Below are 24,976 nucleotides of genomic sequence, written 5' to 3'. Positions count from 1 at the left end.
TGAAAAGTGGTGACCAGAGCTTTAGAAAGATTCATCGAATAGAATTGGAATCATAGAATTCCTACAGTGCAGGAGGCCACTCAGCCCATCGAGTCTGCACTGATTCGCTGAAAGGACACCCTGCCTCGGTCCACACCCCCACCCTGTCCCTGTAACTCCATAGCCCCACATAACCTGCGCATCCCTGGACACTAAGGGGCAATTTATCAAGACCAATCCACCTAACTTTCCCTTCATTGGACTGTTGGAGGAAACCTGAGCACCAGGTGGAAACCCACGCCAACACGGGGAGGAAATGCAGACCCCCCACAGACAGTCACCAAGGCCGGAATTGAACCCGGGTCCCTGGCACTGTGAGGCAACAGTGCTAACCACTGTGCCACCAGAAGCATAGTTTTGGTATCAATATTACTGTTTATGAAGCTGAAGATCGAATTTGCTTTGCCAACTGCTCTCTTAGTATGTCTGTAGATATACAAAATCCCTCTTCACCTCTTTCTCTCTCCTCCCAAAGAGGCCAGTTGGGTTTTTATGACAATCCAGCAGTTTTCATGCTCACTTTTTCCCAGTGTCGGCTCCACAAATGACCAGATTCATTCAGCTCAATTTCACAACCTGCCTTTGTGTTTCTGTGGGTTCTCTCTCACTCCCTATTTTCTGTTTTCAATCAGTTTCACAGGGTGTTCGAAGGAGAGGCTTCGAAGTCCGGAAACTCAAACCAAGCATCACATAAGGATCTGACAGAGTCCTCAATTTATCATATCCTGAATATCAACGTACTTTGAACATGGAAGGAAAAAGCATCGTTCACAGTGGGGAGAAACCGTACACGTGTTGTGTGTGTGGACGAGGATTCAGTCGATCATCAGGCCTCACAAGCCACAAATGCAGTCACACTGAGGAGAAACCGTGGAAATGTGCGGACTGTGGGAAAGGATTCACTTCCCCATCCCAGCTGGAAACTCATCGACGCAGTCACACTGGGCAGAGACCATTCGCCTGCGCTGAGTGTGGGAAGGGATTCACTCGGTTATCCACTCTGTCCACACACCAACGAGTTCACACTGGGGAGAGACCATTCACCTGCCCCAAGTGTGGGAAGGGATTCACTGAGTCATCCGCTCTGTCCACACACCAGCGAATTCACACTGGGGAGAGACCATTCACCTGCTCAGAGTGTGAGAAGGGATTCAGTGATTCATCCAACCTGCGGAAACACCAGCGAATTCACACTGGGGAGAGGCCGTTCACCTGCTCTCAGTGTGGGAAGGGATTTGCTATTTCAGCCCACTTGCTGAGACACCAGAAAGTTCACACTGATGAGAGACCGTTTAAATGTCCAGACTGCGGGAAGTGCTATAAAAGTTCTGGGAATCTGATGAGCCATCAACGTATTCACACTGACGAGAGACCGTTCAGGTGCTCTCACTGCGGGACTGGGTTTAGACGATCATGTGACCTCACTGCACATCAGCGAATTCACACTGAGGAGAGGCCATTCACCTGCGCCGAGTGTGGGAAGGGATTCACTCAGTCATCCAACCTGTCCACACACCAGAGAATTCACACTGGGGAGACGCCATTCGCCTGCGCCGAGTGTGGGAAGGGATTCACTCAGTCATCCGCTCTGTCCACACACCAGCGAGTTCACACAGGGGAGAGACCATTCACCTGCTCAGAGTGTGGGAAGGGATTCACTCGGTCATTCGCTCTGTCCACACACCAGCGAGTTCACACAGGGGAGAGACCATTCACCTGCTCCGAGTGTGGGAAGGGATTCACTACTTCACCCAACCTGCTGAGACACCAACGAGGCCACAAGTAACCACAGTGATTGGATTTTGCTGTTCCTCACATTCTGGACTGAACCATATTCATTTGGGTCTCTTTCTGCTGATAACAAACTCCAGCCCATTTACAGGGGCTAATATTCTGGCTGAAAGTCAAATAAATTGACTTCAGACAATAAGACATAGGAGCGGAAGTAAGGCCATTCGGCCCATCGAGTCAACTCCACCATTCAATCATGGCTGATTTCAACTCCATTTACCCGCTCTCTCTCCATAGCCCTTAAATTCTTGATTTCTCAAGGAATTATCAACTTCTGTCTTAAAGACACTCAACGTCCCGGCCTCCACTGCCCTCTGTGGAAATGAATTCCACAGACCCACCACTCTGGCTGAAGAAATTTCTCCTCATCTCTGTTCTAAAGTGACTCCCTTTTATTCTAAGGCTGTGCCCCCGGGTCCTAGTCTCCCCTGCTAATGGAAACAACTTCCCTCCGTCCACCCTATCTGAGCCATTCATTATCTTGTAAGTTTCTATTAGATTCCCCTCAACCTCCTAAACTCCAATGAATATAATCCCAGGATCCTCAGACGTTCACCGTATGTTAGGCCTACCATTCCTGGGATCATCCGTGTGAATCTCCGCTGGACCCGCTCCAGTGCCAGTATGTCCTTCCTGTTTGGGGCCCAAAATTGCTCACAGTATTCTAAATGGGGCCGAACTAATGCTTTATAAAGCTTCAGAAGTACATCCCTGCTTTTATATTCCAAGCCTCTTGAGATAAATGACAACATTGCATTTGCTTTCTTAATTACGGACTCAACCTGCAAGTTTACCTTTAGAGAATCCTGGACTAGGACTCCCAAGTCCCTTTGCACTTCAGCATTATGAATTTTGTCACCGTTTAGAAAATAGTCCATGCCTCTAATCTTTTTTCTAAAGTGCAAGACCTCACACTTGCCCACGTTGAATTTCATCAGCCATTTCTCCATCCCAGCTGCAAACTCATCAATGCAGTCACACTGGGCAGAGACCATTCACCTGCTCCAAGTGTGGGTAGGGATTCACTCGGTTATCCACTCTGTCCACACACCGGCGAGTTCACACAGGGGAGAGACCATTCACCTGCCCCAAGTGTGGGAAGAGATTCACTCAGTCATCCGCTCTGTCCACACACCAGCGAATTCACACAGGGGAGAGACCATTCACCTGCTCAGAGTGTGAGAAGGGATTCAGTGATTCATCCAACCTGCGGAAACACCAGCGAATTCACACTGGGAGAGACAGTGGCGTCGCGAGCGGAGCGGCCGCGATGAGGAGAAGCTCCTGCTGGTCCACGATATCGCGGTCTTTTTCGGGGGGCTCCCCACTGTTTTAAAAAAAAAAATTAAACTTCTCCGGGGTCAGCCCTGCCTCCCTCGCCCAAGTGTCAAAGCTCCGTTTCAGGGAGCCGGAGGGTTGGAAGGGTGGGGGGGGTGGGTGGGGGGGGGGGGGGGGGGGGGGGGGGAGAGACTGGTCTCGGTGGGTTCGGCGGAGCGGCTGCACGTGGAGGAGGAACGGGACAACCTGAAAGCCGGACCTGAAAATTTGAAAGGAGCAGCGGGGCGGAGCCAAACGGAGGCTGAGGCAGCAGGCCCGAAGCCAGGGCGTGATGTAGGTGAGATGTCCCACATCGGATGTCCCGCCTAGAATGTGGTAAGAAGACTGAAGCCCGGTCCCAGGGAAATTCTGGAGGAATACAAAAAACAAGAGAAAGATGTTTTAAAGAAATTTGGTGAAAAATATTTTCTCCCTTTTTTTTTTGAAGGAAGAAAATGTTTTTGTTTTTTCTATTAAAAAAAAAGAAAGGATCGAAGAAGGTGGAAAAAAAAGGAAAAATAATAAGCCATTAAAGGATGTGAAAAGCAGCGTTGAGAAAGGTTGGAAACCGGGCTCGCCGTTGAATGAGAAGACGAGCAAAAGTGCTGACAAGATGGCGGATACCGGACCGCGTGGTGGGTCAGCACTACTTACGGTGGAGAAGATGACCGAGGTGATGGTGGTGGAGCTGGAAAAGCAGTTTGTGAGGCACATGGAGGCGTTGAGGAAGGAGACGGTGGTCGCATTGAAGTCATTGAGGGTAGCTGTGGCAAAGACATCAGCCGAGGTGAGAGAGCAGGGCCAGAAGGTGAAGGAAGTGGAGGAGGCCGTGTCGCAGCACATCGACCAGCTCACCTCGATGGGGGACGAGCTACGGAGGGTGGTGGAGGTCAACAGAGGACTCCGAGCAAAGCTCGAGGACTTGGAGAACCGCTCGAGGCGGCACAATCTGAGAATTGTGGGCTTGCCCGAAGGGACAGAGGGTCCAAGGCCAGCAGAGTACTTCGCTAAGAAACTGGCGGAGTTGATGGGGGAGGGTGAGAACCCCTCCCGGTACGAGCTGGACCGAGCTCATCGGTCATTAAGGCCGAAGCCCAAAGTGAATGAGCCGCCAAGAGCAGTAAGTATCTGCTTCCATAAGTACTGCATGAAGGAGAAGGTGTTAAGCTGGCCGAAGGAGAAGCGCAAGGTGCAGTGGGATGCTGCTGGAGTTTGGATCTACCAGGACGTGACGGTGGAGTTGGCAAAAAGACGAGCGGCGTTCTGGCGAGTGACAGCGGCACTGTACAAAAAGGGGGTGCGAAGCTGAGGGTGACGTATGATGCCAAAGACTTTTATTTCGAGACAGCGGAGGCGGCTGAGGCATTCGTGCGGGCAGAAGGCTTGGGACAGACATGAGGAGCGGAGCTGGAAGAGGGACTGGGCTGTGATTGGGGAGCTGGAAAATGTATCAATGCTATAACTTTCTTTTTACTGACGTGTATTGTAATTTACTTCTCTTCACATTGTTACAGAGTTCAGGTTATTGGTTGGGTTGATTGGCATTCTGTGTTGCGACGGTTATATCTTAGTTTAGTGAATTGTGTGGGTTGGATTGTTGGTCTTGCTTTTTCTTTCCCTGGGACTGGGTAGGAGGGGCCGGTATTTCTTGGCGGGGGAGCCACTTGCGCTAGCTAATTAAAGTCAGCTAGTGAACGGAGGTGAGGTGCGAGGAGGGCTGCGGACATTGGCGCCTGGTTAGCAGGTTTCGATGGGCCTACGAGGCAAGCGAGGGGGGGCGGGGGGAGGGGGGGGAGAGATTGATGCTGGGAGATGTTTTTTCGAGAGGAAATGTTGGGGGGGATTTGTGGGGGGGGGGAGGGGTTTGATGTTAATGGATAGGGGCAGGTCAGGCTCATGGGGCAGGGCCCGGTGGTATGATGATGGCGGATAAGAAGGGTGGGGCGGGGTGAGAGACCCCCAGTTGGGATAGTCATATGGAATGTGAGGGGGTTAGAAGGTCCGGTCAAGAGGTCAAGGGTGCTTGCGCATCTTAAAAGTTTGAAAGCAATGTAAAAGATGTAGCAATGCTGCAGAAGACTCACTTGAGGGTGAAGGATCAGGTGAGACTTAAAAAGGGCTGGGTTAGTCAGGTGTTTCACTCTGGATTTGACGGAAGGGCTCGAGGGGTAGCGGTGCTGGTCAGCAAAAGGGTACGCTTCCAGATGGAGAAGGTGGTGGCAGATCAGGGGGGTAGATATGTGATTGTGACAGGGACACTGGAGAGGAGGTTTGTGGTGCTGTTCAGTGTATATGGCCCCAATTGGGACGATGTGGGATTCGCAAAGAAGGTGCTTGGGGCCATCTCCGACTTGGACACACACGAACTGTTGGTGGGGGGGACTGGAACTTGGTGCAGGAGCCTAGGTTGGACAGGTCACGGCCGCGCTTGCTTGTCCCATCAGGGGGGGGGGGGGGGGGGCAAAGGCACTGGCTGGGCTAATGGTGGAAATGTGAGGGGTGGACTCTTGGAGGTTTCTGCACCCGAGGGAATGGGAGTACTCGTTTTTCTCAGCAGTCCATAAGGTCTCGCAGATCGACTTTTTCGTGGTGGGAAAGGCTTTGCTGGCTGGGGTTAAGGGGTCGGAATACTCGACAATTGCAGTATCAGATCACGCTCCACATTGGATGGATATGGTACTGGAGAAGGGGGCAGCGCAGAGACCGGGGTGGAAATTAGATGTGGGACTTTTGGGGAACGAAGTGTTCTGTGACAAAATTGAAAAGGTAATTAAGGAATATGTAAGTTTCAACTGATGAGATGTTGGAGGTAGATAGGAGTTATGCAGAAGATGGGGACTAAGCAAAGCTGGAAAAGAGGAAGGAACTACAGGCGAGCTTTGACCGACTATCTACCAGAAAGGCAATGCACCAGCTGAGACGAGCAAGGGATGCAGTTTACGAACATATGTTAGCAGGTCAGCTCCGGAGGGAAGCAGCGGCAAGGGAAATAGTTCAAGTGAGGGATAGGGCGGGGAAGTTGGTGGTAGCTCTGCAACTGATTAACAAGGTTTTTGAGGAATTTTATGAGGGGTTGTCCAGGTCAGAGCCACCTGGGGGAGACCGTGAGATGCAGGAATTTCTAGATGGGTTGGAGTACCCGAGGTTAGGGGAGGGGAACAGGACTACATGAGAGGGAGCGATAGTGGAGCAGGAGATAAAGGATGCGATTGGGAGGATGCAATCGGGGAAGGTGGCAGGGCCGGATGGGTTTCCGATGGAATATTATAAAAAATTTAAGGATAGGCTGGTACCCCTGATGGTGGGGATGTTTGAAGAGGCGATAGGGAAGGGGGTGTTGCCACAAACTTTGGGGCTGGCATCGATTTCACTGTTGCTAAAAAAAGATAATCCGATGGAGTGTGGGTCGTATAGGCTCGTATCGCTTCTGAATGTGGACGCAAAAGTATTGGCGAAGGTACTGGCCGGTAGGCTGGGGGAGTGCCTCCCGAAGGTGATATGTGAAGATCAGACGGGGCTCGTGATAGGGAAGCAGCTCTTTTCAAATGTTAGAAGTGTATTGAACGTCGTTATGGCGCCGGCAGAGGGGAAGGAAACAGAGGTGGTTGTGGCATTGGACGCTGAGAAAGCATTTGACCAAGTAGAATGGGGGCACTTGATGGCAGTTCTGCACCGATTTGGGATTGGACCAAAATTTGTGGACTGGGTAAAGCTACTGTATAAGGAGCCGGGGCGAGTGTCCGCACAAACAACATCAGCTCAAGATACTTTTCTCTCCACCGTGGGACTAGGCAGGGATGTCCTATGTCCCCCCTGCTGTTCACACTTGCGATTGAGCCGTTGCACATCACATTAAGAGGTTTGGGGGTATGGAAAGGAATAGTGCGGGGGTGGGGTGAATAGAGCATAGGGTGTCCTTATATGCCGATGACTTGCTGTTACACGTGTCGGAACCGAGTGTGTCGATAGGGGGAATATTGGAGCTGCTTCGGGGGTTTGGGTCTTTCTCGTGGTCTAAACTAAATCTAGACAAGAGTGAGTATTTTGTGGTGTCTTGGCGGTGGGTGGGGGCCGGTGTGTCGGGGCTGCCATTCCGTAGGGCAGGGACTCACTTTAGATACCTGGGGGTGCAGGTTGCCCGGGAGTGGGGGGGAGGGGGGCTCCGCAAGTACAACATTTCTAGTTTGGTGGAGAGAGTGAAAGCTGACCTGGCAAGGTGGGATGGTCTCTGTCGCTGGCGGGTCGGGTACAGCCAGTTAAAATGAACGTATTGCAGCGATTTCTGTTTATTTTCCAATGCCTGCCGATTTTCCTACCAAAGGCTTTTTTCAGAGAGATTGAGGGAAGGATTACTTCATTTATAATGGAGGGAAGGTGGCCAGAGTTAGAAAGATGCTGCTACAGAGGGGAAGGCAGGCAGGGGGTTTGCGACTTCCGAACCTGATGTATTATTACTGGGCAGCGAATGTGGAGGAGGTGCGGAGCTGGGTCTGAGGGGTTGATTCCCAGTGGGTCAGAATGGAGGAGCGTTTGTGCAGGGGGTCAGGATTGAAAGCACTAGCAACAGCGCCGCTCCCGATGGCCCCGGGGAAATACTCAGGGAGTCTGGTAATAATAGCTTCATTGTAAATCTGGAGGCAGTTTCGCCAACACTTCGGGTTGGGGGCAGGGTCAAGGGAAATGCCGATTCGGGGGAACCACAGATTTGAACCAGCGAAGTGGGTTGGAAATTTTCAGAAATGGGAGGAGAAGGGGATTAAGTCACTAAAAGATTTGTTTCTTAGGGGTCGGTTTGCAGGATTGAAGGAGCTGGAAGCGAAGTATGGGCTGGAGCAGGGGGAAATGTTTAAATACATGCAGGTTCGAGATTTTGCCAGAAAGGAGATACAGAGCTTCCCGGTGGAGCCGGCCTCCACATTACTGGAGGAGGTAGTGTCAGCGATGTAAGGAGCTATTTTGGAAGAGGAGAAGGCACCACTGGAAGGGATCAAAGCAAAGTGGGAGGAAGAGTTGGGAGAGGATATGGAGGAGGTGTTCTGGTGTGAGGTGCTCCGGAGAGTGAATGCCTCCACCTCGTGCACGAGGTTGGGGCTGATGCAGCTGAAGGTGGTATACAGAGCACACCTCACAAGGGCGAGTATGATCCGATTCTTTGAAGGAGTAGAGGATGTGTGGGAACGTTGTGGAGGAGGTGTGGGGGGGATCACATTCATATGTTTTGGCCCTGTCCAAAGCTAGAGGATTACTGGAAGGAGGTTTTTAGGATAATTTCTAACATGGTGCACGTGAAACTGGACCCGGGTCCCCGGGAGGCCATATTCGGGGTGACGGACCAGCCAGGGTTGCAAACGGGTGCGGAGGCAGATGTTGTAGCCTTCGCCTTGTTGATCGCCCAAAGGCGGATCCTGATAGGTTGGAGAGCAACCATTCCACCCTGTGCCTTGGCGTGGTGGGGGGGACCTGTTGGAATTCTTGACTCTTGAGAAGGTTAAGTTTGAACTGAGGGGAAGGATGGAGGGGTTCTACAATTCATGGGCATTATTCATTATGCACTTTCAAGAACGGAATATCATCGAACATTAGTTGGGGCGGGTTGGGGGGAGGGGGCTGTGTGTTAATGGCGTCTATGGGTGATCCCTATTTCCTTTTTGTCATTTGTTTGTGTGAACATGGTTTGGTGGGAGGATGGGATTGTTGTTATTGCTGTGGGGATTTACATATTTGTTAGATTATTGTTTATTGTTGGGTGTAAATTTGGGAGAAAATGTGAAAAAGGAGGAGAATAAAAACAAATATGTAAAAAAAAACAGTGCCAGTTACTGTGAAAAACCCCTAGTTGCCACATTCTGGTGCCTGTTTGGGTACACAGAGGGAGAATTCAGAAAGTCCATATTACCTAACCGCACGTTTCGGGACTTGTGGGAGGAAACCGGAGCACCCGGAGGAAAACCCACGCAGACACGGGGAGAACGTGCAGACTCCGCACAGACAGTGACCCAAGCTGGGAATCGAAACTGGGACCCTGGAGCTGTGAAGCAACAGTGCTATACACTGTGCTACCGTGCCGCCCATCCCACCCAGCGACAATGCACTGTTTTATCCAGACCCAAGAGTAGATTCAAGATGTCACGTTCGGCACAAGGATACTAGATATTACAGACTGTAAGATCCACAAACTGCCAAGATGGCTGCAACTTAACATGTTATTATGGACATTAAACTGTGGGCAACATTCGATTCTGTGACCAATATTTAGTTAAACACGGACCTAAATAAGGAAACTTTGCAGCCACCTGTGAAGTTTAAATGTCTCGTTGTGTCAGGATGAACCAGCATTTGAGGAATATGAAATCTCTGGACTGTTGGTCTCCAAGTGTCCTATTGAACACAGGAGAATGAGCTCGAATTGGGGCAGAGATAAGCGTGAGTGACCATCGTAAACTGCTATTGTATCGGGGTGTTCTGGGTCTGAGTTTTAACCCTGCAGTTAATTGTCAGGGATGCAGTATAATAAACCCTGAACAAAGCAAATGTGTGTGTGAGAAGCATCTGAAGCACCAGGAACCTGCTGAAACAGCAGAGCTGAATGTTTTCCAGTGCAGCCACAGTACTGAACATATTCCAGCTTCCAAGTCCACCTGAGACCAACCTCCTGCCGATTCATCTACAGAAAGCTTCAGAGACTCGTGAGAATTATTCGTTTCTAAAAATGCTTCACTCCAACTAAAGGATTAGTTCAACAAGAAGACAACAGACCTGCAGCGATATAAAGATTGCAGTCTACATTCCATTTTCATCATTACAGCATCAACTTGATCTGTACCTAATTTCTGTGTATGTGTCAGTGAGTGTGAAAGAGAGGAGGAGCTGAGATGTTCAAACATCCTGGGAAATAGTGTGATAATAAATAAACTTTATTCCTTTAAAAATCACCAGTCAGCCTGCTGCTGAAATGTATTTTAAATAAAGAAATATCACACTGAGGGTAAGAAAATATCACATAAACATCCTGATAATGAACTGGAAAGGACCACTAAATGTAATCAAACGCTGTGTAACCCCTTCAGGTAGCTAGACAGAGGCTGCAGCCTCTCACACTGAATGTCTACGTGATCTCTTGGCACCTCCAGGCCACAAACATCAGCTTCAGCCTGGGAGTGGGTGAAACATTTAAAAAACCGGTTGCCTTTTAACAGATCACTGGGCACTAGGACCCGGCTGGGAACAGAAACTTTCAGGCCCCGCCCACTCGCTTTTGCATCACCAATACGCCAGCGCATGCGCTCTGCTTCCCCAAGATGGCGGCTGTGAACCAGGGCCTGGTCCCGGGAGAGAGCTGACCGGCGGTGATGTGACCTGAGGATCACCGCACCTCAGGCAAGGGGTCAGGTTTGGAAGGCGGTGCCTTCAGGAATAACTGGGAAGGTGATGTTCGGTCAGTTGCTGCAGTCTGTGTAGTGAAGGTGCTGTCACAGTGGTGTGAGGTGAGGAAGTACAGGATTATCATTCAGCAATGATCAATTAAGGGGAATGTAAATCCAGCTCAGGCTGCTTTCAGATTGGAAAGGGAGCTAAGGTGTGTCCTCCGAGCTGGTGAATGTTGGGGCTTTGGCACGTTCTCTATAAATTCATTCCCTCCCTCCCTCTACCACCTCTATCTTTAAAGTCGTAGAATTTTACAGCACGGAAAGAGGCCTTTCGGCCCATTCACAATAATCTTTATTATTGTCACAAGAAGGCTTACATTAACACTGCAATGAAGTTACTATCAAAATCCCTGAGTTGCCACATTCCGACACCAGTTCGGATGCACTGAGGAAGAATTCAGAATGTCCAATTCACCTAAGAAGCTCGTCTTTCGGTACTTGTGGGAGGAAACCCACGCAGACACGGGCAGAATGTGCAGACTCCGCACAGACAATGACCCAAGCCAGGAATCAAACCCAGGTCCCTGGCGCTGTGAAGCAGCAGTGCTAACCACTATACTATTGTGCCGCCCATAAGATTATTAGATTAGTAGGTCTGCATGAATTGTGTCCCAGGATGCTGTGGTAGGCAAGGGAGGAGATTTCAGGGGCTCTGACTCAAACTTTTAATTTCTGGCCACGAGGGGAGTTGCCAGGTGACTTGAGAACAGCTAATGTGGTCCTATTATTTAAGAAAGGTTGTAGAGATAAGCCAGGGAACTGCAGTCCAGTGAGTCTTACATCAGTGGTAGGGAAACTATTGGAGAAAGTTCTGATGGACTCTATTTCCACTTGGAGAGGTTTGATCAGGAATAGTCAGCATGACTTTGTCAGAGGGAGGTCATGCCTAACAAATTTGATTGAACTTTTTGAGCATGTGACCAGGTGTGTAGATGGAGTTGTGCAGTTGATGTAGTTTACATGGATTTCAATAAAGCTTTTGACAAGATCCCACATGGAAGACTTGCGGATAACTCAAAGATTGGTCAGATGGTTAACAGTGAGGTTGAGTGTCTTGGGTTACAGAAAGATATAGACGGAATGGTCAAATGGGCAGAAAAAGTGAACTGACACACTTTGGAAGGGGTAATGTGACCAGGAAGTATTCAATGAACAGCATGACACTGGGAAGTTCTGAGCAACAAAGGGACCTTGGCGTGTTTGTCCAGAGTTCTCTGAACGTGGAAGGGCAGGTTAATAGGGTGGTGAAAAAGACATATGGGACATTACTGTTCGCATTTCTGGTTGCCACATTATAAGAACTAGAAGCAGGAGTAGGTCATCTGGCCCCTCGAACCTGCTTCCCCATTCAATGAGATCATGGCTGATCTTTTGTGGACTAAGCTCCACTTTCCGGCCCGAACACCATAACCCTTAATCCCTTTATTCTTCAAAAAACTATCTGTCTTTATCTTAAACACATTTAATGAAGGAACCTCTACTGCTTCACTGGGCAAGGAATTCCATAGATTCACAACCCTTTGGGTGAAGAAGTTCCTCCTAAACTCAGTCCTAAATCTACTTCCCCTTATTTTGAGGCTATGCCCCCTAGTTCTGCTTTCACCCGCCAGTGGAAACAACCTGCCCGCATCTATCCTATCTATTCCCTTCACAATCTTTTATGTTTCTATAAGATCCCCCCTCATCCTTCTAAATTCCAACGAGTACAGTCCCAGTCTACTCAACCTCTCCTCGTAATCCAGCCACTTCAGCTCTGGGATTAACCTAGTGAATCTCCTCTGCACACCCTCCACTGCCAGTACGTCCTTTCTCAAGTAAGGAGACCAAAACTTAACACAATACTCCAAGTGTGGCCTCACTAACACCTTATACAATTGCAGCATAACCTCCCTAGTCTTAAACTCCATCCCTCTAGCAATGAAGGACAAAATTCCATTTGCCTTCTTAATCACCTGTTGCACCTGTAAACCAACTTTTTGCGACTCATGCACTAGCACACCCAGGTCTCGCTGCACAGCAGCATGTTTTAATATTTTATCATTTAAATAATAATCCCTTTTGCTGTTGTTCCTACCAAAATGGATAACCTCACATTTGTCAACATTGTATTCCATCTGCCAGACCCCAACCCATTCACTTAGCCTATCCAAATCCCTATCCAGATTTCCAGTATCCTCTGCACTTTTTGCTTTACCACGTATCTTAGTGTCGTCTGCAAACTTGGACACATTGCCCTTGGTCCCCAACTCCAAATCATCTATGTAAATTGTGAACAGTTGTGGGCCCAACACTGATCCCTGAAGGACACCACTAGCTACTATTTGCCACCCGAGAAACACCCATTAATCCCCACTCTTTGCTTTCTATTAATTAACCAATCCTCTATCCATGCTACTACTTTCCCTATAATGCCATGCATCTTTATCTTAGGCAGCAAACTTTTGTGTGGCACCTTGTCAAAGGCTTTCTGGAAATCCAGATGTACCACATCCATTGGCTCCCCGTTATCTACCGCACTGGTAATGTACTCAAAAAAACTCCGCTAAATTAGTTAGGCACGACCTGCCCTTTATGAACCCATGCTGCGTCTGCCCAATGGGACAATTATAAGAAGGATATGATTGGAGAGGGTGCAGAGGAGATTCACCAGGATGTTGCCCGGGATGGAACATTTATGAAGAGAGGTTGGATAGAACAAACAAAGAACAAAGAAAGTTACAGCACAGGAACAGGCCCTTCGGCCTTCTCAAACCTGCACTGATCATGCTGCCCGTCTAATCTAAAACCTTCTACTCTTCTGGGGTCCCCCATCCTATTCATCTATTTGTCAAGGCGTCCCTTAAATGCCACTGTTATACCTGCTTCCACCACCACCTCTGGCAGTGAGTTCCAGGCACGCACTACCCTCTGTGTAAAAGAATTTCCCTCGTACATCTCTAAACTTTGCCCCTCTCACCTTAAACCTGTGTGCCCCAGTAATTGACTCTTCCACCCTGGAAAAATGTTTCTGACCATCCTCTCTGTCCATGCCCCTCATAATTTTGTCGACTTCTGTCAGGTCACCCCTCAACCTCCGTCATTCCAGTGAGATCAAACTAAGTTTCTCCAACCTCTCCTCATAGCTAATGCCCTCCATACCAGGCAACATCCTGGTAAATCTTTTCTGTTTCCTCTCCAAAGTCTCCACATCCTTCTGGTAGTGTGGCGACCAGAATTGAACACTATATTCCAAGTGTGGCCTAACTAAGGTTCTGTAAAGCTGCAACATGACTTTTCAATTTTTAAACTCAATGCCCCGGCCGATGAAGGCAAGCATGCCGTATGCCTTCTTGACTACCTTCTCCACTTGCGATGCCATCCTCTTAATGGTTCTGCCATTTGCTGTATCTTTCCCTACTGTATTAGACCTTCCAGAATGCGTTACCTCACATTTGGCTGGATTAAACTCCATCTGCCATCTCTCTGCCCAAGTCTCCGACCGATTTCTATCTTGCAGCATCCTCTGACGATCCACATCACTATCCGCAATTCCACTAACCTTTGTGTTGCCTGCAAACTTAGCAATCAAACCAGTTACATTTTCCTCCAAATCACTCATATATCCTACAAACAGCACAGGTCACAGCAGTGATCCCCACGAAACACCACTAGTCACAGCCTTCCACTGCTACCCTCAGTCTTCTATGACCGAGCCAATCCTGTATCTATCTTACCAGTTCAGCTCTGATCCTGTGTGACTTCACCTTCTGTACCAGTCTGCCAAGGGGCTTACTACCTTCATCAATCATCTTCGTCACTCCCTCAAAAAACTCTATCAAGTTAATGAGACACTACCTCCTCTTCACAAAACCATGCTGCCTATCACTAATACGTCCATTTGCTTCGAAATGGCAGCAAATCCTGTCTCGAAGAATCCTCTCCAATAATTTCCCTACCACTAATGTAAAGTTCACCGGCTTGTAATTTTCTGGATTATCCTGCATTTTTCTTTTAATTTTCTGGGTTATCCTTAGGCTTGGATTGTTTTCATTGGAGCCGAGAAGGGGGCCGTTGCATGTGTGTGTGTGTGGGGGTTGTGGTGGGGGAGGTTGGGGGGTTGTGGTGGGGGGTTGGGGGGGGGGCTGCTGATTGAGGTGTACAAGATTATTAGGGGCTTGGACAGGGTGGATAGGGAGCAGCTGTTCCCCTCAGTTAAGATCAGTCACGAGGGACACAAGTTCAAGATGAGGGGAGAAGGTTTAGGGGGGTTTTGAGGAAAAGCCTTGTTACCCAGAGGGTGGTTTGGAACCCACTGCCTGGGAGGGTGGGAGAAGCGGGTTGCCTCACATCCTTTAAACACTTGGCACGTCATAACATTCAAGGCTATGGGCCAAGTCCCGGCAAATGGGAATAGATAGGTAGGTCAGGTCCTTTTCACGTGTCGGTGGCCATTCAGACTCAATGGGCCGAAGGGCCTCTTCACTGTTGCTGATGATACAAAGTTCGGTGGCATCGCAGACAGACTAGATAATGGCATAAAATTGTAAGAAGATATTGACAGACTCGGTGAATAGGCAAATTTGTGGCAAATTGAATTCAAAGTAAACAAGTGTGAGGTTATACATTTTGGACCAAAAAAGAATAGAAAAGAGCACTTTCTAAATGGAAAGAGGTTCGGTCCAGTGGATGTCCAAGCTGCAAACCAGTCCTCCAGATCCTTGCCCTTCATGGATTTAATGAAGGCCAAGGCAATAGTTGGATTATTGAAAGACTTGACCGAGTTGTTGGATACCATTTTTCGGGAGCAGGATAAAGCATAACGTAATTCACTCCCCACAGCCTTGAGCTGCCTTTGAACTTCATCGAAGTCTCGAAGCTTCGGTGTTGCTGCCGAAAAGTCCTGAATCCTCACTCCCTCCTGGGGCCAGGTGCCACCTCACCATACCCGTCTCCAGGACCTTCTTTCAAGTTGTGGAAGCGAATGATTACAGGCCTGCGATGAAAACTATCCCTCAGCCTCAGAGACAGGATACGATGCACCCTTTCTAATTTGGAACACTCAGGCTTCAAATCCAGTTGCGAAAACGTGGCAGTCGGTCCTCGAAGAACCTCACGGGAGCCTTACCCTCCACACTGAATGGACAGAAAATAACAATTTATGGGCGGCATGGTAGCATAGTGGTTAGCACAGTTGCTTCACAGCTCCAGGGTCCCAGGTTCGATTCCCGGCTTGGGTCACTATCAGTGCAGAGTCTGCACATTCTCTCCTGTCTGCGTGGGTTTACTCCGGGCTCTCCAGTTTCCTCCCACAGACCAAAGATGTGCAGGTTAGGTGGATTAGCCACGATAAATTGCCCTTAGTGTCCAAATAAAAGGTTAGGTGGGGTTACTGGGTTCCGGGGATGGGGTGGAGGTATGGGCTTGGCTGGGGTGCTGTTTCCAAGGCACAGACCCGATGGGCCGAGTGGCCTCTTTCTGCACTGTAAATTCTATGATGACCACCTGACAGACCAATGACTCGGATGTTCTTTCTGTGACCCTCAGTTCTCCAAATCCTCCAGGACCTCCGCCAGCCACTCGGCTGGTTTTCAAAGGATTGAATTCTTAGGCGGGATTCTCCACGGCGAAGTGGCTGCGCCGTCGTGAACACCGTCGAGGTTCACGACGGTGCGGAACGGCCCCGGTCCCGACCGATTCAGGCCCTGACAATGGGCCAGTATCGGGGCCGCGTCATCTACCCGCGTCAGGCCTTGTCGTCCGCATAAAAGCGGCGCCGCATAGATGACGCGGCCGGCGCCGCATAACGGATGTCATCCGCGCATGCGCGGGTTGGTCAGCGCCAACCCGCGCATGCGTGGTTGCCGTCCTCTCTAAGTCCGCCCCTCAAGAAGATGGCGGACGGATCTTGCGGGGCCGCAGAAGGAAGGAGGTCCTCCTTCAGAGAGGACGGCCCGAAGATCGGTGGGCACCGATCGCGGGCCACCCCACATCTGAGGTACGCCCCGGTGCAGGATCCCCCCTCGCCCCCCCCCCCCGCAGGCCGACCACCCCCAGCGTTCACACACCGCCCACGACTGCAGCGACCAGGTGTGGACGGCGCCGGGGGGAACCCGCCGTTTTGGCCTGGCCGCCCGGCCCATCCGGGCCTCAGAATAGCGGGGGTGCCGGAGAATCGCCATTTTGGGTGTCTCCGGCGATTCTCCGGCTTGCGGCCCGCGAAACTCGGCCGGGCCATTCCTGCTGCTTGGGAGGAATTTTGGCGGCCCAGGCGATTCTCCCAACCAGCGTGGGAGTGGAGAATCGCGCCCCTTGTCTCCGTCGAGGAGGCATCTTGCTGAATGTTCAGTATTCTCTCCTCCGGATCATCGAGCCTCTCATGGCGTTTTGTAGCTGGTCCTCATGAGGACACAGATATTGAGTCAGCACACTCCGCCTCTGGTCAATAACACGGATAATGTCGGCAGTCATCATTTTCACCGCCTCCCAGAGAGCGGGGTCGAGAGACCTCCTGAGGGTCAGGCCGCCATGTTGAAAAGGCGGCTCCTTTTCCGCTGAATCCACCTGCGCTGTTTTATCGACGCATTTCTTGACTCTTTTTGGCATAATCCTACCAAACTGAACCCTGGCGTCTTCCAGGGACTTGATCACAATATTAATTCAAGGATTAGGTAGGTGGGTGCCGGGCAATCAGGTAAGTGACAGATTATAGGTGAGTGGTGCCAGAACCTGCGGAAAAACAGCTACTCCCGCACCCATATCACAAACCCGACATCCCTCCCCACAGACAGACTTCTGATTGATGAGGGTTATGTGGAACTGGCAGGTAAATGGAGAGAACGCTGAGATGAGGAGGGATTTCTTTACTCGAGGATGTGGTGAAGCTTTGGAATTCTGTACCCCAGAGGATTTACAGTGCAGAAGGAGGCCATTTGGCCCATTGACTCTGCACCGCCCTTGGAAAGAGCACCCTACTTAAGCCCACACCTCCACCTATCCCCGTAACCCAATAACCCCATCTAACCTTTTTCACACTAAGGGCAATTTAGCATGGCCAATCCACCTAACCTGCACATCTTTGGACCATGGGAGCAAACCGGAGCACCCGGAGGAAACCCACGCAGACACAGAGAGAACGTGCAGACTCTGCACAGACAGTGACCCAAGCCGGGAATCAAACCTGCAACCCTGGAGCTGTGAAGCTACAGTGCTAACCACTGTGATATGGGGGATAGTGTGGGAAAACAGTGCTGAACTTGGTCAGCCAATGATCCCATTGAATGGTTCAGGCTCGATGGTCCGAATGGCCGATTGCAGCTCATATTTGTTGTGATCTCCTGGATAGGAAGCTGTGAGCTGAGCTTGGATCTGTGTAGGAATCTGTAATTGATGGGATCTTAACCTGTCGAACTACGCCAAGTTTGGGGGAAGTTTAGTTGATGAATCAAAGTCCTGGCGCAATACGACAAGTTGTAAGATTTGTAATATTTTTGGACTATGCCAAGTCGTTCGATTCCTTGTATTATTCGACTGTGTAAAGTTGAAGGAATTTATATTATCTCTGCTATTCGGTTACCAGTAGCACTTTGCGAATACTGGGACTCAGCAGAAACTTCAGTCAAACTTCTCAGGTGCCAAAAAGAATTTTTTATTTGTAGTCGCTTGTTTACAATTTGAAAGTCATTTAAAAGGCAATTCGAAGCTTTCAGAGAATTACAGGCATTATCTCTTTTGCTTAGGCAGACAGCTCGAAAGTAACTTTTAAACGGTCAAAGTCTGGCAATGAAACATGAAAAGAGAGAGAGAGCTAATCTTCAGCTAAACTCAAACTCAAAAGTAGACTAACAGACTGACAGAACCCCCCAAAAGACATCTCACATTAACAGACAGAAAGACTATTAAGGACAAAACTGACTAAACTAACAGAAAGACAACACAACACAAAGACACTACAGAAAGACACACTGACAGAATCAAAGACAGAAATTAAGGACAGACAACACCCAAAAGACAACACCCAAAAATGGCGGGGGGAAACTTTTCAGTTATACACTTTCATATCTGTCTTAAGTCATCTAATCACACCCCAATATAATCCTAATTGGTTTGGGTTAGACTCAAACACATTTGATTTGATGGCAAGCCGTCCATCTTCAATGTGCAACATCAGCTTTTTAATTGTTTCATGTCTACATGTTATGGAATGTGATATTCTGCTAATCTTTACCAGTAATAGACTGGTTGTAAACTGGCTTGGCTAATGTAACAATTGAGACTTCATATCGAGAAAGATTGAGTGAAATATATATGATTCAATGCTCTTACAAACTGCATTGGACTCCTGCCACCTCGTTGCCATGGAACTCAGTCCTTGTCCTTGACAATTAGCACAAGCAGTGTCAAGTTGTCTTGCAACTGTGCTGTTATAATCTATAATGGAATTTTATGCATTTGCCAGAACAACGGACTTCAGTAAAAGTGAATTATGCTGTATAAATGGGTATTTAAAACTGGGGCCTAATATTTATGCTTAAACAGCTATCTTTTACCTATACTAGTTGTATTCGAAATACCTGGCTTCTACAATCTGTCAATCAGCCTGAATTAGCACAATCAGGAGAATTAGGAGGGTCATTGGATACAGCAGAGTGAGGATGGAGGGAGAGTGTATAGGAGGGAGATTTACAGCTTTCGGGGAATAAGAGAGGAAAAAATGTTCCATGGAAATAAGAATTGTTGTTCTACGTTTCTGTCCTGTACTGTCAGTGATGAATTTTGTAAATTGTTTTTACAGGATATGCCATGAGGAGGAATTACAGACAGAAATCTCAAACATTACGTCTCGATCTGACAGTCACTCGATTCCCTGGAACCTGAATATCATCGGCCTTTGAATCTAGAAGGAGAAATGTTTGCCCGAACTGTCAGCTAAAGATTTCAAACATCAGTGTGACTGGAAAAGCACCGAGACCCACACAACACACATCCAAGTGAGAGAGTTCCAGTGAACTGACTGTGGAAACATCAGTGTGACTGGAAAAGCACCGAGACCCACACAACACACCCGAGAGAGAGAGTTCATAGACTCCCAGAATTTTCAGTGCAGAAGGAGACCGTTTGGCCCATCAAGTCTGCACCATCCCTTGGAAAGATCACCCTGCCTAAGCCCACACCTCCATCCTATCACCGTAACCGAATAACCCCATCCAACCTTTTTGAACACTAAGGGCAATTTAGCATGGCCAATCCACCTAACCCGCACATCTTTGGACTGTGGGAGGAAACGGAGCACCCGGAGCAAACCCACGCAGACACGGGGAGAACGTGCAGACAGTTCCAGTGAACTGTCTGAGGAAACCAGTTACACAGCCTGAATAAACATAACATTCACAGCAGGGAGAGGCCATACACGTGTTGTGTCTGTGGAAGAGGCTTCAATTGATCATCCAACCTGGAGAGACACGAGGTAACCCAAATCATGGGGAATCCGTGGAAATGTGGGGACTGTGGGAAGGGATTCCAAGCCCCATCTCAGCTGGAGATTCATCGACGCAGTCACACTGGGGAGAGGCCATTCTCCTGCTCTCAGTGTGGGAAGGGATTCATTGATTCATCCACCCTGCGGAAACATCAGCGAGTTCACACTGGGGAGAGGCCGTTCACCTGCTCTCAGTGTGGGAAGGGATTCAGTCAATTATCTAACCTTCAGGCACACCAGCGAGTTCACACTGGGGAGAGGCCATTCACCTGCTCTCAGTGTGGGCAAAGATTCACTCACTTATCCCACCTGCGCACTCACCAGCGAGTTCACACTGGAGAGAGGCCATTCATCTGCTCTCAGTGTGGGAAAGGATTTACTGAGTTATCCGCCCTGCGGAGACACCAGCGAATTCACACTGGGGAGAGGCCATTCACCTGCTCCCAGTGTGGGAAGGGATTCATTGATTCATCCACCCTGCGGATCCATCAGCGAATTCACACTGGGGAGAGGCCATTCACTTGTCCTCAGTGTGGGAAGGGATTCCGTGATTCATCCACCCTGCAGAAACATCAGCAATTTCACACTGGGGAGAGGCCATTCACCTGCTCTCAGTGTGGGAAGGGATTCACTCAGTCATCCGGCTTGCAGTCACACCAGCGAATTCACACTGGGGAGAGGCCATTCACCTGCTCTCAGTGTGGGGAGGGATTCACTCAGTTATCCACCCTGCAGAAACACCAGAGAGTTCACACTGGGGAGAGACCGTTCACCTGCTCTCAGTGTGGGAAGGGATTTACTCAGTTATCCAACCTGCATTCACACCAGCGAGTTCACACTGGAGAGAAGCCATTCACCTGCCCTCAGTGTGGGAAGGGACACACTCGGTTATCTCACTTGCGGACACACCAGCGAGTTCACGCTGGGGAGAGGTCCTTCACTTCTCAATGTGCGATGGGATTGCATACTTCATCGCACCTGCTGTGATGCCAACAATTTCACAATTGAGTACAGTGGTTGGATTCTGCTGTTACTGTTTCTGCTCTACATCCAGGACTACGTTTTGTTCATTCTGACAGGTAGTCAATGGGGATGGTTGGAGGGTTTCTTTCTGCTGGACTGACCAGTCTCATCACTTTGCCTCCAGTGGGCTGATGCCCTTTGAGCTTTGTAGGTAATACCTGGCTTCAAATTGCACAAGAATCACAGAGTGAAAGGATGTTGGGAAGTGTGAAGATATTTAGTTGCTATTTCTGTTTGGAACCCCCAAAGCATCCCACGTTGCCATGGAGATGGGCCCTGGTGGTTACATGATTCTTTTGTTTAATTTATCTGGGCGTTCCTCACAGAAGAAAACTATCAGGGTGTGAGAGGTATGTTGTCGGAGGTGGTCTGGGAAACTGATTGGTACAGGGAATACCTAATATTTAAGGAATTATTACATATTTATCAGGGGTCAGTTTGCTCAGTTGGTTGGACGACTCTTTGTGATGCAGAGCAAGGCCAACAGTGAGGATTCAACTCCCGTACAGGCTGAGTTTATTCATGAAGGCCCCGCCTTCTCAACCAGGCCCCTCGCCTGAGGTGTGCTGACCCTCAGGTTAAATCACCTCCAGTCAGCTCTCTCTCTGTCAAAGGGGAGAGCAGCCTATGATCCTCTGGGATTTTTGTGACTTTTAATTTGCATATATACAACAAATATAGATTCTTTTAAGGAACAAAAATCCAACCGGAAACGTGATGCAACCATAGCGAACAAGAAAAGTTAAAGATCCCATGAGCTCCATTAGAATTCAGCAAAGGGGGACCAAGAAACTGATGAGAGCAAACTGGTGAGAAACATAAAAACCGACTGGAAAAACTTCCACAGGAATGTGGAAAGGAAAAGATTAGCAAAGACCAATGTGGGTCCATTCCAGGCAGAGACAGGAAAGTTTAGAATGGGGAGTAAGGAAATGGCAGAGAAACTAAACAATGTGTGTCTGACTTCACAGAGGAAGATGCAGAAATTGTCCCCAAAACACCAGAGAACCAAGGGACTGGCAGAGATTAGTATTGGTGAAAAAGTAGCACTGGAGAAATTAATGGGACTGAAAGTGAATAAATCCCCAAAAGCTGATGATCTACATCCCAGAGTGTTGAACGAGGAGGCTGTAGAGATCTCTATTCCTCATTCTAAATTCTCCTGACTCTATCTGGAATGGACAAACCTTTGTCTGAGCCAAACATTTCCTTATTACGTAGCCACAGAAACTTTTACAGTCCATTTTTATGTATTTTGCCAGTTCACATTCTATTCTATTCTCCCTTTGTTTCTCAGTGTCTTGGTCGAAGAACTGAAGTAAATCCTCGGGAATGAATCATCACTTTGGACAGGTTCTGAGACAATTAAGTTTTGACTTCCAGGACAGAGTTACTAAAATCGTGGAGTGTGATTTTAGATTGTGCAAAAAGGCAAAGTTCTAGTTTATAGTTTACTGTGTAGGTTTCTGAGTTAAAGTAGCTTCTAGTTTGTTTGTTGCATTAAAAGTCAGGAAACTTGAAGTCCTGTCATGTGATCCTTTAATTTGTAGACTGGGAATTTGATTTTTTCCAAGAAGTTGCTGACCTTTATGGGGGTCCTAATCCACAAGTTTTGTCTTCCTATTTGACCCTCGGGCACCTTTCTGTCTCTATTGCTCGTGTCAATGACAGCCAGGTGATGGAGCTGAGGGCTGAATTTAGATGAGAATAACGGGGCTTGTTCCCCAGTTGGGGAACTGCCATGGGCGTCGCTAATAGAGACAGGAAGCTGCTGGGGGACTGACTGGGAACTGTACCTCCAACCAATCAGGGGTGAGGGTGACCGGGGCTGATGGTGATGTGACCCCCAGGGTTCAGTGCCCCTGTGTCCAAAGCGGGGAGTCATGGGAGCAGGGTACAGAGGAGCCGAAGGGAAACCATTTGGGACCAGAACATTGTGAACATCCTGTTACTCAGGTTGTCTTTGATCCTCAAGTAATTTTCTGTTAGTGTTTTTAACAATGTTCTGTTTCGTCAATAAACTTTTAACAGGAAAATATTTGAATTTGTTGGACTTTTCCTGATTAAATTTGTTCACTTTCGGGAAAGTGGGTGAGGGGGTTTAACAGGCTCTTTAACAGAAAGTGAGTCCCTCTAAGGTAATTGGCAAAGGAGCCAGAGGGGTAGAGGAGATTTGAATTTTCTTTTGACACAGTGTTTGAAAATGGGTTCAGGGAATCAATCGGGACAGACTAATTTATCAAGGTTCACTGAGGAAGTAACAAGGGATGTCAATAAAGGGGAACCTGTAGATGTGCTTTATCTGGATTTTCAGAAGGTATTTCCCAAGGTGCCACATCAAAGGTTAGTGCACAAAATAAGAGCTCATGGTGTGGAGGCAACATATCAGCATGGATAGAGGATTGGTTAACTGACAGGAAGCAGCCAGTAGGTATAAATGGGTCATTTCTGGGTGGGTAAGATGTGACAAGTGGAATGTCACCAGGATCAGTGCTGGGCTCTCAACCATTTACAATCTGTATGAATGTGTTGGATGATGGGATTGAATGTCTGGCGGCTAAATTTTCTGAAGCCTCAACAACAGGTAGGAAAGTAATTTGTGAAGTGGATTTAAGGAGTCTGCAAAGGACTACAAATAGGTTAAGTGAGTGGGCCAAAACCTGACAGATGGAGCATAATTTGGGAAAATGTGAATTGTCCACTTTGTCAGGAAGTATTAAATAAAACAATATTATTTAAATGGAGAGAGATGCAGAACTCTGAGTTACAGAGGGATCGGGGGTGCCTGATCCCAAGTTAGTCTGCAGGTACAGCAAGTACAGGAAGGTCAATGGAATATTATTGTTTATTGCAAAGGAAATCTAATATAAATGTAGGGATGTTTTGCTGCAGTTATATAGAGTCAGGTTTACAGCATGAAAACAGGCCCTTCGGCCCAACTTGTCCATGCCGCCCAATTTTTACCACTGAGCTAGTCCCAATTGCCCGCATTTGGCCCATATCCCTCTATACCCAGCTTTCCCATATAACTGTCTAAATGCTTTTTAAAAGACAACATTATACCCTACTCTACTACTGCCACTGGCAACTCATTCCAGATACACGCCACCCTCTGTGTGAAACAATTGCCCCTTTGAGCCCTTTTGTATCTCCCCTCTTACCGTAAACGTATAGACTTATATAAGATCACTTCTAAGCCTCCTGCACTCCAGGGAAAAAGTCCCAGCTTCTCCTTATAACTAAAACCATCAAGTCCCGGTAGCATCCGAATAAATATTTTCTGCACTATTTCTAGTTTAATAATATCCTCTCGAAAATAGGTTGACCAGAACTGTACACAGTACTCCAAGTGTGGCCTTACTAATGTCTTATACAACTTCAGCAAGACGGCCCAACTCCTGTATTCAATGTTCCAGCAAAGATCAGTGGGAGACTAGAGGACTGGGAAATCTTTAGGGGGCAACAGAAAGCTACTAAAAAAGCTATAAAGAAGAGTAAGATAGATTATGAGAGTAAACTTGCTCAGAATATAAAAACAGACAGTAAAAGTTTCTACAAATAGATAAAACAAAAAAGAGTGGCTAAGGTAAATATTGGTCCTTTAGAGGATGAGAAGGGAGATTTAATAATGGGAGATGAGGAAATGGCTGAGGAACTGAACAGGTTTTTTGGGTCGGTCTTCACAGTGGAAGACACAAATAACATGCCGGTGACTGATGGAAATAAGGCTATGACAGGTGAGGACCTTGAGAGGATTGTTATCACCAAGGAGGTAATGATGGGCAAGCTAATGGGGCTAAAGGTAGACAAGTCTCCTGGACCTGACGGAATGCATCCCAGAGTGCTAAAAGAGATGGCTAGGGAAATTGCAAATGCACTAGTGATAATTTACCAAAATTCACTAGACTCTGGGGTGGTCCCGGCA

At 48.2% G+C, this 24,976-nt stretch overlaps 3 protein-coding genes across 5 annotated transcripts in view; 2 read left to right on the top strand and 1 right to left on the bottom strand.

The window, feature by feature from the left end:
* The window catches only part of LOC140418211 (uncharacterized), a 280,919-nt gene extending 277,668 nt beyond the window's left edge, over window positions 1-3,251 (top strand). For 2 of the 3 annotated variants that reach the window (XM_072501644.1, XM_072501643.1), the window contains exon 3: window positions 672-3,251. In XM_072501644.1, coding sequence (XP_072357745.1) covers window positions 788-1,825 — 1,038 coding nt within the window. In that variant the 5' untranslated portion in view covers window positions 672-787 and the 3' untranslated portion in view covers window positions 1,826-3,251. The remainder of the gene's footprint in view (window positions 1-671) is intronic. The other variant, XM_072501645.1, reaches the window with a different exon arrangement.
* LOC140418206 (uncharacterized) overlaps window positions 1-24,976 on the bottom strand; it is a 387,895-nt gene that overhangs the window by 64,689 nt on the left and 298,230 nt on the right. The gene's annotated exons all lie outside the window — the stretch shown is intronic.
* LOC140418199 (uncharacterized) lies at window positions 10,436-22,572 on the top strand. Its single transcript, XM_072501620.1, has 2 exons — window positions 10,436-10,631; window positions 19,345-22,572. The coding sequence occupies exon 2, from the start codon at window positions 20,029-20,031 to the stop codon at window positions 21,013-21,015; it is 987 nt and encodes a 328-aa protein (XP_072357721.1). The 5' UTR covers window positions 10,436-10,631; window positions 19,345-20,028; the 3' UTR covers window positions 21,016-22,572.

The sequence above is a fragment of the Scyliorhinus torazame genome, chromosome 5 (assembly GCF_047496885.1).
Source record: "Scyliorhinus torazame isolate Kashiwa2021f chromosome 5, sScyTor2.1, whole genome shotgun sequence".
Taxonomy (NCBI): domain Eukaryota; kingdom Metazoa; phylum Chordata; class Chondrichthyes; order Carcharhiniformes; family Scyliorhinidae; genus Scyliorhinus; species Scyliorhinus torazame.
This window is presented reverse-complemented; position numbering and strand designations above follow the sequence as displayed.